At 37.7% G+C, this 18,781-nt stretch overlaps 1 protein-coding gene across 11 annotated transcripts in view; it reads right to left on the bottom strand.

Moving 5' to 3' along the window:
• The window catches only part of tcf4 (transcription factor 4), a 215,194-nt gene that overhangs the window by 69,958 nt on the left and 126,455 nt on the right, over positions 1-18,781 (bottom strand). For all 11 annotated transcript variants that reach the window (XM_026296705.2, XM_026296699.2, XM_026296704.2 and 8 more), the window contains 2 exons: positions 16,807-16,933; positions 14,855-14,904 (listed from right to left, as the gene is read on the bottom strand). In XM_026296705.2, the coding sequence (XP_026152490.1) occupies positions 14,855-14,904; positions 16,807-16,933 (177 nt within the window). The remainder of the gene's footprint in view (positions 1-14,854; positions 14,905-16,806; positions 16,934-18,781) is intronic.

Here is an 18,781-nt window from a genome sequence, read left to right as displayed (position 1 = left end):
ATACAGCGCAGAGTGCAACCTGCTGCTGAAAGAAAGGCACACTCAGTGCTCTTTATTCAGGTATACTTTACACAGAGCGTGCTCAGAATGAAAACAATGATTAAAGATGAAGCTAATCCACACCACCAGCATGCATTATAGCCACACAACAGGGTATGTGCGTTTTATTTGTGTGTGCCATGTGGCTAATATTCAGATCACTAAGACACAGGTTTTGGTGAAGCCAGTGCTTTCATTAGAACAAGATAAGAAAACAGCCGATTAAAGTAACTCACTGTGTTTCTATGTTTTTTTAATTGTAAAGTTCCTTGAGATGATCGTAATTTGGCGCTATACAAATAAAATTGAATTGAATAAAATCTGATCATTTCATTTGTTTACTGTTCATATTTCATTGAAATTTTATATTCAATGTTAGGTTTGTCTTCTTTCTTGACAAATTTATTTTCTTCTTTTATCCAGTTGCCCTCTCTCTTATTTTCTTGTCCAGCAAATTCTCAAATGATTTCCATACAGTCTTGCTTATATTGCTTATATAGTCTTTGATTTCAGTTTGTAAAACAATATGTAAATTACACTATACCTATTAGTAGTCCAAATCAGACAAACTTTATGCATCACAGAGTTGAATATACAGTGGTATGTACAAAATAAAATGTTATTATGTTCAAGTATCCTATCAGATTCATTTACATACTGTATAGGTTTACTTTACATTTACAATCTGAGTGTGGTTGCTGCTGATAGATCCCCAAACTTTTGAAGCCTGATTAACCTTTTACAGAAAGTATAATGTAACAAATGAGTGATAAATGCTGATAAATATCTGTCGTACTTTGTTTTCGTATATTTTCAAATTAATTTTTCTGCCTGAAAACTGTCTTGACAACTTGTCATGCTAAGATCATGGAACAATTTTCTGTCAGCAGGAACCACACTTCTAAGACTCCACCTTTAGAGCAGGCAACAAGGGAGCCCTAAGAACAGCGAGGGCCAAACTATCCCAGGCCATCAGAGAGGCAAAGCGCACACACGCTCAGAAAGTCCACAGCCACTTCAAGGCCAGCAGAGACACACAAAGCATGCGGCAGGGCATCCAGGCAACCTACAGGACACCATCATGTGACTGTGACAGTGATGCCTCCCAGATGCGCTGAACGACTTCTACGCTCGGTTTGAGGCACAGAATGGCGTGACAGTGAGGAGGACCACCTCTCTTCCCACTGGTGCTGTGTCTAACCACAGCCGATGTGAGGAAGACTCTAGACAGTCAACCTGCAGAAGGCTGCTGGACCAGACAATATTCCTGGCAGGCTGCTCAGAGGATGTGCAGACCAGCTAGCAGATGTTTTCATGGACATCTTCAACACATCCCTGAGCAGCACCGTTGTTCCAACGTGCTTCAAGGCCACCACCATTGTCCCCATGCCAAACTAGTCTCCAGTGTCCTGCCTCAATGACTACCGTCCTGTTGCACTTACACCCATCATTATGAAGTGCTTCGAGAGGCTTGTCATGAGGCACATCAAGACCCTGCTGCCCCCCTCACTGGACCCCCTGCAATTTGCTTACTGCCCTAACAGATGACGCCATCACCACCACCCTCCATCTGGCCCTCACCCACCTGGACAATAAAGACACATATGTTCGAATGCTGTTCATAGACTTCAGTTCATCATTCAACACAATCATTCCTCAGTACCTAATTGGAAAGCTGAATCTGGCTGGAACCGCATCTCCAACACCACCACACTGAGCACTGGGGCCCCACAGGGCTGTGTGCTCAGTCCATTGCTGTTCACTCTGCTGACTCACGACTGTATAGCAATGCACAGCTCGAATCACATAATCAAGTTCGCTGATGACACGACCATGGTGGGTCTCATCAGCATGAACGACCTGTCAGCATACAGAGAGGAGGTGCAGCAGCTAACGGACGGGTGCAGAGCCAGCAACCTGATTCTGAACGTGGACAAAACAAAACAGATGGTTGCTGACTTCAGAAGAGCACAAAGCGAGCACTCTCCACTGAATTGTCAAGAGCACCAAGTTTCTTGGTGTTCACCTGGCGAAGAACCTCATACCTCATGCTGCACCCACAAAGCCACCAGCATTGTGGATGACCCCACACACCCCGCTCTCACACACTCTTTACCCTCCTGCCATCTTGTAAACTGTACTGAAGCATTCGGGCCCATGACTCGACTGTGCAATAGTTTCTTCTCCTATGTCATCATACTCCTCAATACTCAGAAACTGGACTGAAGGAACACATACACACATATATACACACACACACAACTGAGCATCCTCCATCCTCTTTGCAATTTTTTTGCAGGTTTTTGCACGTTTATGCTGTTACTAATACTCATATTATACTGTACATAGGCTGTTACTCTCATGTTTACACTATTTCAGCTACTTGCATTTTACTCTTGTACTCTCTGCACTATTGTCAGTAGGTTCACTTTTAAACCGACTGAGCCCATTGTCTCTCCCAGTAGTCATTGTACTGTTTTGTACTATCTTGTGCTGTCTGTACGTTTGCACTTGTGCACTTTATGCAAAATTTATGTAGTTCTGTGTTGTTCTGTATCGTCTTATGTAGCACATTGGTCCTGGAGAAACGTTGTTTCAAGTACTATGTACTTGTATATGGCTGAAATGATAATAAACTCCACTTGAACACTTGAATACTACTTTGTGTTGAATGAAACTCTAATATCTGAGAAGTGAAGCACAGCTGGAAAAAATATTACATTTAAAAGCCTTGCTTTCAGAACTGTAAAAACAGGATATAAAATTCAAAATGTAATTGCAGTTGTTTCTTGTGACACTTTGGATGTTAGAGCATCACATTTCATCATGGAAGATTGTCATCTTCCTTAACTCCTGTACAGAGTAAGAAAGTAATCTGGGATGCATTTAGCAATTTTTAATAAGCAAAAAAAATATATATATATATATATATATATATCATAATATCAAACATGTGACTAATGAGAAGAAATTGCAGGGGAAAAATGGAAGAATTTCTGTGCAGCTGAAAAAGATAACAGAAATATTAGTAACTATCAACAACTTAATGCAGTTTTGTCACCACAGTTTGATATGTGCAGTAAAGTCTGATATGTGCCTGAGTGTGTGTGTGTGTGTGAGAGACAACATGTGAGTTTCATCATAGCCTTGGAGAGTGCTGCAAATCACAGCGCCTATTACTGCAGCCAAATATTTGGACTCAAGAATGCAGGAATGCACAAGGGAATGTTCACATCTGCAGTAGGCATTCATGTGTGTGTGTGTGTGTTTTTTTTTGTGTCCATGTGTGTGTGTGTGTGTGTGTGTGTGTGAAAGAGAGGTCTTTGTAGCTGCCAGAAAGTTAGACAGAGAGAAAGCACACATCTTTAGACTGAGGTCATTTCATTCACAAGGAACCTTTGAGACACTGAGGCAGGTGTTAAAGAAAAACTCATATCCTTTACTAACTCAAAGGTCAGATAATGTATATTAATAACTAACTGGCATTAACTACCACGGATGTGTCCAGACCAGTTTATTAGGGCATCTGTCGTTGGTGCTGGTAGTGGAAGTGGAGAGGTTTTAAAAAAATTATTAACAATCTTGCCTTATTACCCAAAAGGGTAATCAGTAAGCAATTGATAAACTAACAGAGCGTACATTCGCATAACATCAATGGAGCTAAGCTGTCAATAATCCGTCTGGAGCAGATGCTTACATAATATGCAATAGCAGGGCTAGGATACTTATCCAACATCAGCTAATGGAGAATGTCATAATCATTTTGGGTAGTGGAACATGACAGACAGCCTGAGCTGGGGAGAGCAGGGTTTCCTTTTGTCTAATAGCCTACAAATCACACTGTCTTACTAGTCTAATCTCTAAAATATCCTGCCTGTAGATTTGCACGGAATTCCATCCATCCATCCATCCATCCATCCATCCATCCATCCATCCATCCATCCATCATCTATACCCACTTATTCCTTAACCAGGGTCACAGGGATCTGCTGGAGCCTATCCCAGCTCTCTTTGGGTGAAAGGCAGGGGTCCACCCTGGACAGGTCACCAGTCCATCACAGGGCCACATAGAGACAAACAACCTCACACACTCACACTCACTGCTATGGGCAATTTAGAGTCACCAATCAACCTGACATACATGTTTTTGGACTGTGGGAGGAAACCAGAGTACCTGGAGAAAACCCACACAAGCACAGGGAGAACATGCAAACTCCACACAGAAAGGCCCCTGATGGGTTGCGAACATTTACGGAGAATTGATTTGAAATTTGCAATAATACTCATCCTGTATTGATTCAACACATATTAGGACTTTTCATTTCCTATTATGGGATAGTTGTATATTTAACTGTCACTGTTTAAGCCACAATTCTTACTACCCTTGCCCCGCAATGCTCATCAGTCTAGTGTAGCTACAGATGTCACACAATCTAGCCTAGTGGAATAATTGTTATAGGAAATTATTAAAAACAAAAGACCAAGTTAGTTACAATTGTACTGTTAAAGGTATAAAACATCAGTGAGTTAATCACTCTCTGCTGAGATTTGTTTTTATGTAAATATTTATCACTGAATTAGGTTTAACCTATTGAAAGCAATTGAAGATAACACATGTCTGCACATACTGTTGGCCTTCATAACCTGTGTGGATATATTGTGTACTTTAAGTAAAATGTCTAGTTATGTGTCATAGAACAATTCCTTTTAGGAGGCTGAGGCTCTGCACAAACAACATATATATGCACAGACACAAAATACCCATACTCAGCATTACACACACAAACGGATGCCTTGTAATTCAATTAGTCAGTTTCCCATCTGACACAAAATGGCGGATGTGGTGCAGCAGTGTGGGACATTATGGGGCAGAGAGCCAAGCAAACAGCTTATACTCGCACACAATACACATTCACATATACACAGGGTTTTTTTTTTTTTGCTTTTTGTTTTTTTGTTAAAGACACTAAGTGTTACAAGCAGTTCAAAGTACAATGACTTGACTTGAGGTAAAAGAAACAACTATTTTTAAGAAATTCGATAGCATTTTCAAGTGGAATAAGTCACTGAAGGATCCACAAAACATAACGGAGCACACAGCTGGCTGTCACTGGGTGTGTGTGTGGCAGCTAAGGCATGCCGTCATCATTGACTAAAGCTACTCTTTGGTTTGTTCAGTATAAACACAAAATCTGCTGCAGGACAACAGCTCCATTCTAAACTGAAGTTGCAGCTGTTTCTCCATTATTCTTTTATATTAGTATGCCACAGAATGAAATTTTACTCCCATATGAAATACGTGCTGTGTTTTTAGACAGTTACCTGTAGCACCTGTAGCAGTACACATTATTGTGTGTACTAATTTAACAAACATAGTGATTAGTAATGTTATAAATATCAGGATATTTTTTACTAATCCCAAAGATGTATATCAATTATAAGGACAGGTACATGGTGGCGCTTCCTTAGTTTGTTTTAACCCATTACAGTAATAGTTTTCTCATTTTGGTGTGGAAGAGCTTAATTGGCCTATCCAACACCTTTGGGATGAAGTGGAACACTGACTTTAAGGCAGGTTTTATATCATTAATGCTCTTGTGGCTGAATGGGAGCAAATCCCTGCAGCCAGGTTTATGGAGATGTCATGTGTAAAGCATGAAATGGGCTGTTATAGTCGCAGTTTATTGAAATGTTCAGGTGTCTATATATTTTTGCCTCAAACATTAAACAAGTTCACTTTTAAAAACAACTTTATCAATGATAGGATCTCTTGAATAGCCTTTTATAAAACCTAATTTTGTACATTTAAATGTAACTGAATTCCAAGAAGACATGTCATCACATCCTTACATCACATTAACACACCAGTCACAGCAGGGAGTAGCAGGGTCTGTGGTTCTTCTGTGATATCTGGGGCCATCTGAAGGGGGCAGCATGGCTCACTAAACTACTTCCCTGTACCCCCCCACTCCCCACTCCTACCACCCATCATCCCCCCAACCAATTCCTCCTCCACCCGCGGCCCACCGGGGACCGCCAGCTCTCCTACTGTGCCTTCTGCAAGACCTGGCTTAATTTAATTAACACTGTCGACTTTAAACAAAACCACATCTGAGCCGAGGAGAGAGAGAGAGTAAGAGAGAGAGAGAGAGTGAGAGAGAGAGTGGAGAGAGAGCAGGAAATAGCCAGAGATGGGAGCAGATTGCCCAGTCAGATCGCTGAGAGGATTTAATCGGTTCAGGGTTTGACAATATTTTGCCTTCAAGGAGTATGGTTTCAAAAGCGAGGCCTTAAACAAGTTTTTCAAAGAAATTCCAGGATTCCATCTTTACACGACTAGAATCAAAAGGTGATAAAGGTCTGTTTTTAAAGGCTGGTCCCAGTAGGGAGCTGAAGACAAGACTCTTCACACACTGGATGCTTCTAAATTAAAACTAAAGTACTAAATGATGTGCTTCAGGTAATAATGTGATTTTATGTCTTTTTAGAATTTTGAAAATCAAGTCTTTTACCACAGCAGCTTGGGTTCTTGATATAACACCTTCCTAATAAATACCTGGACACAATGCTTTCTCTGTGTTTTAGAGATGAAAATATATTATTTATGGAAATCACAAATTATAGTGAATTAACAGGAAAAACTAGGCAGAGAATGTAGAAGTTTTGAGAAACCTTTAGAGCTTGGACCCTATAAATTTGCGTTTGGTAAAATATGTAAATGAGTGAGGAATTTGTTAAAGATAATGTAACATTAAACGTTGATATATATTTCAGCAAAGTTGACAGCTTCTTTGCCTAAATGAGACAGTCTGGATTCTGAAAGATAAACGAGAAGTTCATGCACATTTGTCTGTATATATCCTTGAAGATTCTTAGGATTCTCCAAAACTGAGAGGTGCTATTTTGGAAATTAAGCCACATAATCAGTTTGAATGCCCTTGACAAAACTTTCACACTCCAGATCATATACCAATATCCAGTTATGAACTTTAGCTTTTCTTTTCTGTCAATGAATAAATTGCAATGTTTAATAAAAAGAAGGGGCACCACACTATTTCACAAAAAATACTTTGAGTCACAAAGGCACATTTTAAGTTTTGATAATGAAATTAAATTTGATAAGAAATTTAATAACTCAGAATCTATTTCATTGTTATGGACTAGGAATAAATAAGTACAGTTCATATATATATATATATATATATATATATATGAAGTAACTATGTATAGTCACTTTATTAACGACTTTGATATGTAAAACCCTCCCTGAGTACAATCAATTATATTTCTAAACCAATTAAATGTTGATCCCAGTGTCAACATGAGGGAGAGACAAAAGGAGTGTATGTGCACTTACAAACAATTGGGGAAAAAAGTGTTTAATGGACAAAATGAACATTAAATGCCCTCATGCTGAGACACACATATATCAATTTATATTTCTATTGTATTTAATAGCATCATTTTCATGGTTTCATTAGAGCCCATTTTGGGGATAATCTTGTTGCATATTTGTGTATTTTGTTTATTCAGTTTGCATTATCAAAGCTCTCAGGACAAACCGGAGACTCTATCAGCCCAAACAACAAATTAACCAAAACAATGATATTGAAAGAAAAAAAAAGCTGTTATAGTCCCAACACCACCAAAAAAACAAAAACAAAAAACTGTGAGACGGCACTCTGCAACCTGCTAATGTTAGCAACTGATGCCTAATTTCCTTTTGATTACAAAGGCATCCCACGCTCTCCTCTCAAGTGACGTTTAATTGTTTCTCAAGTAAATCATCAACTCAGCAAACTACATTTGACAAACAACAATAACAAAGTTGCAGCACAGGGAGATGAGAAATAGGGGAAAAAAAGAGAAATGAATTAATTAAAACAAAAAGACCCATCGCCCACAGTGGATGTGAAACACAGATTAAAGCAAAACAGACAAGACTTTTTGCCTTAAATGAAGCGTGTTCACAAGCTGGAGCATATGGGAGGGCAGCAACGCAAAAACAAGGAAAACAAGTTGAAATACACAACAACGACACTTGAAATCTTTCTAAAGTGATCAGCAAAGTGCAGATGGCATTGGAAATGCAAAAGCAGAGAATGAGAGTGTTTATTATGCTTAAGTAAATGATCTAGACAATAACAAAAACACTAATTTGATTAAAATATCATAAATGAGAATCAAAGTGTGATGAAAGCCTCTTAAACATTAAAATTGATAGACATTTAAAACAAAAATGTCATCTTGAGATCCAGTAAAATGAAAATGACACTACTGAAAATAACAAAAATGACATTAAAAATCTCTTTGTAAATTTATCCGAAAGGGTAAAGTCAAGTTTAGTGTGTATGTTAGTATATTTATATAAGAGGTGTTAAAATATCAGCAAAAACAATTTCAAAATAAAACTACTAAGCCAGCAACTCGGAGTCTCATATTTAAAACTGGAATTTCACTAATTGTGTCAGTAATGTCATCAGATGTTAAGGCACCACCAAAGGGTCACACAAAAAATACTATTTTTGAAAAATGAGGATATTTTCTCTGAGCCTCACATCTATATAGGGTTTTCAAGTTAAGATTAAAGTGAGATTAAGCTTAAAGGACTGGTTCATATTTGTTCTTTCTTATACAACATGGGCTCCACATGTGTTGAAAGAGTCATGGATTGCTGTAATCCCTTTGTAGTGCACCAACGCTGATAGAAATGGAGGGAAAATGCTGCAGCCGTTGTGCTTTACAGAAATGCAAAGATAATATACCAAGACTAATATAAGGCTTAGGCAGTGAAATGAGAGGAACTGTCAAATGAACCGAGAGAAAATTTGTTGAAACTTTGAAAGATACAAATTTTATTTGGTTGGCTAACACTGCTGAAGCATCAGCTGAACTTAAAAAGCTTTGTCACACGGAACAAGGACTGGATTGGTCCCTCATTTCTACTCACATCCTAGCAAGCCGGTAGTGGAGAAATAACTGTAGAAATCTGTAAATATAGCATGCGAGGACTGAAAAATAAGACTGAAAGAACTCCAATCTCTCCTTTAACGACTGACAGTACGTCAGTGAGGGTCCTCACTGGTTTCAGCGTACAGATGACGTGCATAAGCTGTGTGTCTGTACACACTGTTTACACAAAGCCAGTTTTCTCACCAAGAGAACTTTTGTTTTTGGCCTCTGTGTGTTGCCATAGAACCACTATTTCACACACACACACACACACACACACAGTTACATTACAGACATTCCTCTGTGAAGCTGTGTTTATACTCCAAGCAGGTGCAGGCTGCGCAGAGAAAAACAGTGCGTATGTGTGTGTGTTATTTCATGTCTGCAGTTACATTCAGTGTAAAAATGTGAGAATCTCTACAAGAAATCACAATGTGTTAGATCATCTTTAAATCTGTGACGCCCAACTAGTTCATCATCATGGAAGTCCCACTCTGAACATTTTCTTGTATGTCTTTTTAGCAGTCCCACAGTTGTCTGCATACTTTTTTATATATAGATCTTTAGGTAAATAATTATGTTTAAATTCCATCATTACAGGTTTTATCATAAATTAGTGAAAATTCACAGCCATGCATGAAATTAAATGTACATCTATACATTTTTACATTAAGTTTCAAAAAATGCCGCTCTGTGTAAATACTCTCTTAAAAGGGGATAAGCCTCAGATTATCTGTTAATGTCAAGTGACCTTTGGTCTTGTACTGTTTTGTACCTTTCCAGAATATAAAGATTGATACAATTTCTAACTGTTTCTGTGAATAAATTCAGTCCATATTTTTAAATTCAAATAAAAACTTTCAAAATGAAAGCATACTCCGGGACAAATAACTGAGAGAACAATTAATAAAACACATACAAAAGTCTGCAAATCTATCTCATGATTAAATTTATATTTTAGGTATGTATATACAAAATACAAGTTAAAACATTACACCTGCCAGCTTTTTTATCTAAATTCATTGTAGGAACCAGCAACAATCTGTGTAATGTGACTCTTATTGAACTATACTACTTTATAATGCCTGTAGTAATACTACTGTTTATAGCTACATCAAAGTGAACTAGCTATAAATAAATTTAAAAAAGAACAGAATGTGTAAATGTAAGAAAAAATATGACAGAGGAAAAAAAAAGGTCAGAAAGTGACTGTGAGCATTATGTGAATATGTAAAACTGACAATCAAGTGATCATCTGTCATTTGTTCGTAAAAGAGTGAAATTAGTCTGAAACAATGAATCACCAGCCGTGTCAAGTGTCCAGTTAGCTCAATGTCAATATATTAAAGACTCTAATAAAAGTTTGAGAAACATTCATAAACATTCAGATAAGGTTCTAATCACTTAAGAAATGAATACTGTCAAACACTGAATTTTAAATACTTCTGTTTAACAAAAGGATTTCTAAAAGCTTAACAAGTGTGCCCTGCAGAATGAACACACTAAAAAAAATCTCTAAAAGAGACAAAAAAGACTTTGAATTGGCGAAAAACAGCCCCGTTGGCTGATGGAAGCAGGAATGAAAATATGTTTCGGCCTCGTTGTCACTGTTGGCAGTGTTGGAAAAAAAAAATGCAGAGAGGAGCAGGACTCTTCAGATGCTGAGTTTAAAAGACAAATGAACAATGACCAGAAACATTTTTCGGGGACTGATCTCAGTGAGAAACAAGCAGCTGTCAGGCCGACAGGTTCAATTCCTGCAGCAAAGCACAATGAATTTCATATGTGAGCTTTCTGAAACTGGTGGATCCAATGCCATTATTTATTCTGTCGGTCCTTACAATGTTGGTTTGAGCATCTTCTATATGTAGAGAATAATGGCATAGTTACTACTCAGAAATGCTACCAATTATTATGTGCTGTTCATATACATGTTCTTCTTATGTATATAAATGGCCAGAGGATAGCATTAGCATTAGTAGCATTAGAGTCCTGCCAAAAACACATTGTGTAAGGCCAAATAACCTTATTTAGTTATTCCAAAAACTTTTATATTTCCCTGCTCATTTAGGGACAAATATGTTTTTTTTTTTTGCTACACCAGTTCCCATCATGCCAAATGTGTGACTTAATCAATTAGCATTTTACATTGGTGCATCTACACTGTTTATATATTTTTTGAGTCACTAGCAGTTCCTGTTTGCATTGTAACCATGGACATACTGTACAAAAAACAGTCAGTAGATACAGAATTAAATTTGTGATTCTTTAAGTGTTTCTGTCTATTGGTCATCTGGAAGGAAAGATTCTCCTGAGTGGAAACGCTTATATAAAATTAAAACCAAAACAGAAGTGAGTATGAAAAAGTAGCAATTGTCAGCAATCAAATGTTTTTTTCAGAATAAAAGCCTGAGCTCTGAAAAAGGCCTCCATGCTGAAACTGCCTCATGACACGACAAAGCCAGAGCTGCTGCTATTCAAAGACACCTACGATAAAAATGGAACACATTTAAACCCACAGAGCTCTCATTTCAGATTCTGTTGTCTGTCACAACTCATACCAGTGCCAAAAACTCCCTCTGAATGTTTTTTTTTTCTGCTGTCGAACCACCTCTCCATTTCACAGACAGCAGGTCCTCCCCTCGTTCCTCTTCTCCTGACATGAATGGGAGGAAGCAGGCTGGATTACTTACACCACAGAGGTGGAAAGTGAGGGTTAGAGCAGAGAGAGGAGATGACTCAAAGCGCTGCAGATGTGAAGGGAGATATAGACAGATCCAAAACCTAGATCACATGACTGTCCACACAACACTTTTACAACTGTATTGTTTAGTCAGCCAGGGAGAAGTGTGATGTTCTTGTACAGTACAGAAGTCACAGGGAGGCTGCCAGGATGTACAAAACAGAAGTCTGCCAGCAGACACAAACTTTCTCAGCCTACATCCCACCTCCTTATTGGGTGTAAGCTACTAAACCCAGTGGTTTTGGCTAAATACTGAAAAATGGCAAATTTTGTGTTTCCATTCAAAGTTTATTTTTAATATGAACATTTAACCATTACCGCCTTCTTTCAAATATTTAACCAAAAGTATAATACAAAAAAACTTTTTTAGTATGAGAGTTCAGAGTTCAGGTAGCTACAAATGGGGTACAAAACTTCACACAAAGCTCTGTGGCTAAATTAACTCAGGCAACTGTGTCATACAATTGTTTCATATAAGTGAAAACACTGTTATTAGCTATGTTGCACCGTCCACTTTGAAGTGAACCTTTTCTACCGGATAACTGACTGCACCACAAAAGATGGCCTGCAGATATGATGAGACAGGGGCCAAAGCTACAGGGATGTCTGCTGAATAACCATTTGAATTTGTTGTCCTTGTTACTTCCACTGAGCAAGTTAGCTGGTTCCAAGGGCTCTAAACACCCTCATCTCTGATTGAACAAACAATGCAGAACAGAGAAAACAGAAAGACGCTCTGAGAGCTATATGTGAACATATTCCTAGCTGGCTTGTGTGTGCAGAGGTTAGCTTACGATGTAAAGCTGTTTGTCAAGTGGCCCTGTAAGTAGTCACTGCATCAAGCAAGCTTTTAACTACATCACGTGTCGTGCCCAAAAACCTCTTAGTTTCCTCTGTCTATGATGGGTCAGATTACATCACAGAAAGCTTTCATCTCATTGGTTGGGCATTGCTGCACATCAAACCAACCATATCACCCACAAATTATATTCAGGTGCTATTAATTTGCATCAGAAAAAAAAAATGTTTTAAAGAAGCATAATACCACTTGAATAATGTTCTATGAACACAACAATAAACAACAAGAACCCATACAGTATATAGTACCTTCACTGAGTCAATAAAGGTGCCATTAGGCTAACAAAAGGTTAAGGTTAAGAAAAACTGACAGTGTTTTTGAAAAAAAGTTGAAGCAGAATTTATGAGCTTTCCCTAACCAGTGTCTTTGATCCTTGGATGCATGATGTGGACCCTGATTTCCGGTGTCAAAACCAAAATCCTTCCAAATGACCTAGCTGCTCTTGTGTGTTGCAAGACCATGAAACACTGCTATTGATGCTTCTTTCAAAACGTAGGTATATCTTTATCTTGGAGCAGATAAATGTAAATTCTAGGAGACATGGATGACTGACAGGGGTCACTGTTATAGGACTGGTATCTTTACTCATGCAAGTCCTTAATCACTTTAGCCATTTGTTGAATGTAGCTTGTAGTTGCCTTCCATCTTCAAAATGTATATTTCAACAGTAATTTCTGGTCTTTTCTCCACCAGAAACGTCTCATCCTTTCCACTTCACACAAACAAAAGATGAACAGCAACAAAAGAAATCTGTCAAACAAACCACACTTCTTTCTGCTTGTCTTTTTAATGCCTTTCCTCTGCTAGTTTTGCTTCTATCCACCTTTCTACCTCTCTCTCCCTCCTGCTCCCTCCCTCTGAGGGCTGGTGAAGCTCATATAGAGGTGGAGGAAAGAGCGGAGGAAGCGGGCACAAAGCGGGCTGAGGCCACCGAAAAGCGGACTCCTGCCGAGCCAAAGATGTGGCTGACAAGCCATACATTCAGCCGTCATTAACTGGCTATTAATGAGGTCAGCATCAGAAAAAAAACCTCTCCAGCTTAACCCTCTGATGCACCTTCAAAAAAGTCAATGGGAATGTCCTTTCGACACAAAAAATGTGCTTGGCTGCATCAGAGGGTTAAATCAAAAGCAGAAACACATCTAACAAGCACTACATTTTCTACAATATATTATTTTCTTTATCTTCTATAATTTCATTCTAAGGAAAGAACCACATCTAGAGTACCTTGACAAATAAAACCAAAATGAAAAACAAATTTATGAGGTGGAATATAGACCTGCCAAGTAATTAATTTAAAAAAAAACAGATTAAAGTTCTAGTGAAAATAATAAACTTAAATAAAGTCCATTTCCAAGAAAAAAAAAGAAAAAAAATTACTATAGAGTCATAAAGAGGCATAAAGCCCGAAGAGAAGCAGAAAAAGTTATTTAGTTTGGCAAATGTAGGATCTGTCAACTATACTGGCTCAAAATTCCTGTGCAAATTCTTGACAAATAAATAACTCACACATGATCATAATAAACATGTAGCAAATGCATCATACCATATTATAATGTTGCTGTGCAGATTTAGGGTTTATTAATGTTGGTTTTTTAAATCACTATTTATAAAGTGGAGTCTGGTGTAATAATGGACAATAAATGGCAATGTAGTAAAACAATCAATAAAAAATGTCTTAGGGGAAAAAAATCACTGACAAAAACTATACATTAACAAACCTAAAACAAATCTTAAGGGCTGTGGACAATTATATAACAGTGTGTTATAAAACACTTACTAAATGTTTACAATGTTCTTATAAATGTTCAATAGAAGAATGTAAAATAAAATTTTCAGTGTTGCACTGGGTGATGGAATTGAACTGTTCCCTCTTTTGATTTCTAAAAACAAGAACTGACAACAAAAAAGACAGTAGCTGTTACCGTCCAGCTTGGCTCCACCTCTGCCTCACCTTCATCTCCACAAATTCACAAAACCAGTGTTTCTGTAACTTTTTCTCTTTTCTAACCAAAGGTGTTTCTTCCGGAAAATAAATAATTTTTATAATAAGATATTTATTCTGGCACGAAACTGGACAACAAAAAAACCGACAGCTGTCCAGCTCGACTCAGACAGCATCATCATCATCCAGACATCATCTGGAAGCAAACTAGCTCAGCAATTCCAAGCACGCAAGAGCATCGACAGCCTTTCCTTCAGTGACACACACTTAAAGCAGCAATACTTTTTAAATAAAAAAAGGGCATGTTATCACTTACTGAGGACGGCAAGCCAGGAGGGACCTTCCGCACTTTTTTTGTGTGAATATCTGAAAGAGAATAAAAAGCAACAAAACAATACATGAGGGTTTACCAGGCCAAGAGGCTTTTATATGTCTCTTTAAAAGACATTCTGGTTGGATTCGTTTAAATTAAATTGATCACCCTAAGAGGAAAAAGCAAGGCGACTTTTCCCACCACTGTCGATATATTTACAAAGAAAGCTTTCACTGCCAACAAGTGCAGCACAGAACGATGCAGCAAATAAAAAGGCTGAATACAAAAAGGGCAGGGTTGATTTTCTTTTCTGTTTGGCTTGACAAAAGGAAGGAGGGCAGCTTTTGACATGTTTATGTTATTTTTCAGGGTTTCTCTCAAGGGGAGCGATGGAGCAGTCTATTAACCGGGAAGGTGAGACTCTGATGGAAAAATGAAAGAGGGTTTTTTTTTGTTTGGATATTGGCCTATTGTCGCCCTCTGTGTGTGTGTTTATGTCCTCTCAAGGCTAACATTGTCAAGGCTACACGGGGGCCCCTCTTGTCCTGCTTTTTAAAAGACTTCCCTGTATTTTTTCTCTTAAACTCTCTTTTCAAAACACTCACGGACAAACAGGATGGTCGCAGGCATGTGGACACACACTCATAATGTTCAGTCTTCTGAACAGTTGTGTTTCAGAAAACCCACAGCGAACGTGAACTGGGATTTCACTACTAAAATGTCCAAGATTTACTCCAAGATTTAGGTGGTTGTAACACAAATAAAATCAAATGTGCCTTAACAAGCAATTTTTGCTTATGTAAGAATTTATAAAATACTTTTAAATCATCTGTTTATTTGTTATAAAACAAAATTGTGTGGTGTTAGTATCATGACACCCTTGACAGATACAAATTCTAGAAAACATTTGAGGAGAAATTATTTAAGTGACAAAATGAACCTGAAGAGTCAACCATTTTAGATGACCCCTCGACACCCCATTCTAAATTAATGTAATTTAGCGTGGCCTCAGCTGAGCATGAAGCACCAACCTTCAAAACTGCACTTGTGTAATACTTTTTAAATTAAATACTCAAACTTTCAACAAAATGACTTGTCAAAATACATTTCTGCAGCCTGTTGGGGTTATTTAGAACTGCTCAATGACTCACACAGAAACTAAATTTATGCAGTGTCTATTAATCTATGAAGACAACTAATCTACAATAATATGGCAACAATTGAACAGCTATTGCCAAAGTGAAATGACTTTGTATTTGTACCACAACCACCATGTTCTCATCTCTCATTGATTGACAGGCATCCATTAAAATTTGATAACAAAAAAATGCTGTGGTTAACACTTTAATCACTGTTCCAAAACTTTACACACTATGTTACATAACTAATGCATTTATTATAGGTTTACTTACGATCAGTTACCCGTATATTATGTCCACCTAGCTATAGAAACATCTGTGCAATAAATCCTACCTTCATGATGGTTATATGTATATAATGTAAGAAATTGTTACACTCCTTTTGGAGAATGTACTTTGTGGTGCTGTTGAACTGTATTATGTCAATAGTCAAAGGTGATAATATTTTGTTCCCCATTAGTTTCAACAAAAATGAACATGTTAACCTTCAGGCAGGATTTAGTGAAGTACTGCTGCATAAAACTGCATTAGTTTAAGATGACTGGGCCTAATAAACTGACAGCTTATTTCTATTATTTTGTCAGTACAAACTCACAGACACATGACTGTTTCACTTTGTCTACTCAGTGATGTCATGAAAATTTTGTAAACAAAATCCAGTGCCCGAAAACCAGTTACCTCTTGAATTTATTTTCATATTTTGAACAAGAAAGAAGCAGTGTGTGCAGTGTAATGTCAGAATTGTTAGTGTGTATATGAGTTTCACAGTTGCAGTGTATAGTGAAGCTATGCATGTGTGTGTTAGCTGCATCTCACCCATGGTGTCCATTTGCAGTGTTCTCCTCCGCGGGTTGGAGCTGTAGTGCTGGTAATACTGACCAGTAGGCTTAGTGGGTGACGCTGCGCCTGGGCTCCCCAAACCCAACTCACCGCCCAGTATCGACTGGTGAAGAGACACAGAGATAGACAGAAACAGAGGGAGAGAGATTGTATTAATCTAATGCTGAGCAGGCCGAATCATGTGATCTGGTGGTTCATGGACCATGAAAGACTTGCCATTCTTCAAAGGAAAAAAAACTGAATATTAGGAAAACATCAACAACCAAATGTTCTTCCAGGATTCTGAATATGTCAAGTCTGCAGCACTCGGCTTGGAAGTCATAAATATATCTCATTGGAACAGTGAAACTGATCAACAACAACAAAAAGAGGAGTACAAGTAACAAAGAACACAAATTCCACTGAAAAAATTGTGTGTGTGTGTTGAGGCTAACTCAAACCAAAAATAAAGCCGAGTCAAACAAGAGGAAAAAGTCCATTTGTTGGGGACCATTTTAACAGTGAATTGATACACTAATGTCACTAACCTTGTGCTCTCTCTCTCCCCTAGTTTGTGCTCCCTCTCTCTCTCTCTCCCTCTCTCTCTCTCTCTCTCTCTCTGTACCTTCTGCAGGTGTCCCTGGTCCTGGAGCTGTATATTGCTGATGTGCAGTTACTGGTCCCACCAACCTGCAGTGTCTATTTGTTGTTTATTGTTGCTGTTCTTTTCTCTCTCCTCTATCCACTCACCCCAACCGGTCGAGGCAGATGGCTGCCCAAACTGAGCCTGGTTCTGCTGGAGGTTTTTTCTTCCATTAAAGGGAGTTTTTCCTCTCCACTGTCACCAAGTGCTGCTCATAAGGGATTTGTTGGGTTTTCCTTTTTTGTAAAGTGTCTTAAGATGATTGAATTTGGCGCATTACAAATAAACTGAATTGAATTGAATACAGATTTGGTTCTCTACTTTGGTTTGTTTTATGGTGTGGCATATATTATCACTTGACACTCTTGAAAAATGGTGAGTATAATCAGAATAAGGGCTAGGAACTGAAGTATTACATGCTGAAGTTCAGCATGTTGACAGCAGAAAGACATTTTGATCATCATCATTTTCAATATTAAACAACATTAGAATGAGTTACTGTAATTCAAAATGTCAAAAGAATCAATCTTGATCTCACCTGAAATATAAATCATTGTTGAATACTGAGAGAAAATACTGAAAATAACTGGAATGATGACAACTGATAATTACCCAACTTTTAGTGGATGTAATAATAAAACAAGCAAAGCAGGACGTTAGGTGGTGCAGTATACAAAGACACAAATTGTGTGTTATGTGGAGGTTGGTGTGGTTGAAAACATAGGACTTTGACGTTTCTAACCTAGAGTTATTTGTTTCTTTTATCTATGACCATTCTACAACCTTAAACACACTTGTTATTGTAACCATGATGACGAAGGCTCTACAGCCTTGTTTTTGCATGTTAATCTAACCACGCCATAACCTCAACCAACACAGTTACTCTAGTAATTGGAATGTTCAGAAGCACACAGTGAGGTTACAATACCATTACAGGTTTGATACAACAGAGTAAAGAAATATCTTTCAGTTTATCAGTTAAAGTCCACAGGTTGTAATAATTATGTGCAAATGTAATGTACATATTTTGTTATTGCCAGTTTGCAATTTATTTTTAATCCCCACTTCCCATCCATTACATACATCCATAGCATGGATGTGTCATAAATAAATTACTAGGCCCCTATAGGTTAGATAGATACCTATATATTTAAATTAAAGTTATTTAATTTCAGATCGAAATGTAGTTTTTATGATGTAATTTTACAATTTAAATATTTCAAAGTGCATATCTACTGCCAAAATTCTATTCAAAATTAAAACTTGACAAACAACTTGTAGTGTGGTTGAAAGCAAAACATTGCTTAAATAGATATTTATAAACAAACA

The sequence above is a fragment of the Mastacembelus armatus genome, chromosome 12 (genome assembly GCF_900324485.2).
Source record: "Mastacembelus armatus chromosome 12, fMasArm1.2, whole genome shotgun sequence".
NCBI lineage: Eukaryota > Metazoa > Chordata > Actinopteri > Synbranchiformes > Mastacembelidae > Mastacembelus > Mastacembelus armatus.
Note: the sequence above shows the minus strand (reverse complement) of the source record. Positions and strands in the feature narration are given on the sequence as shown.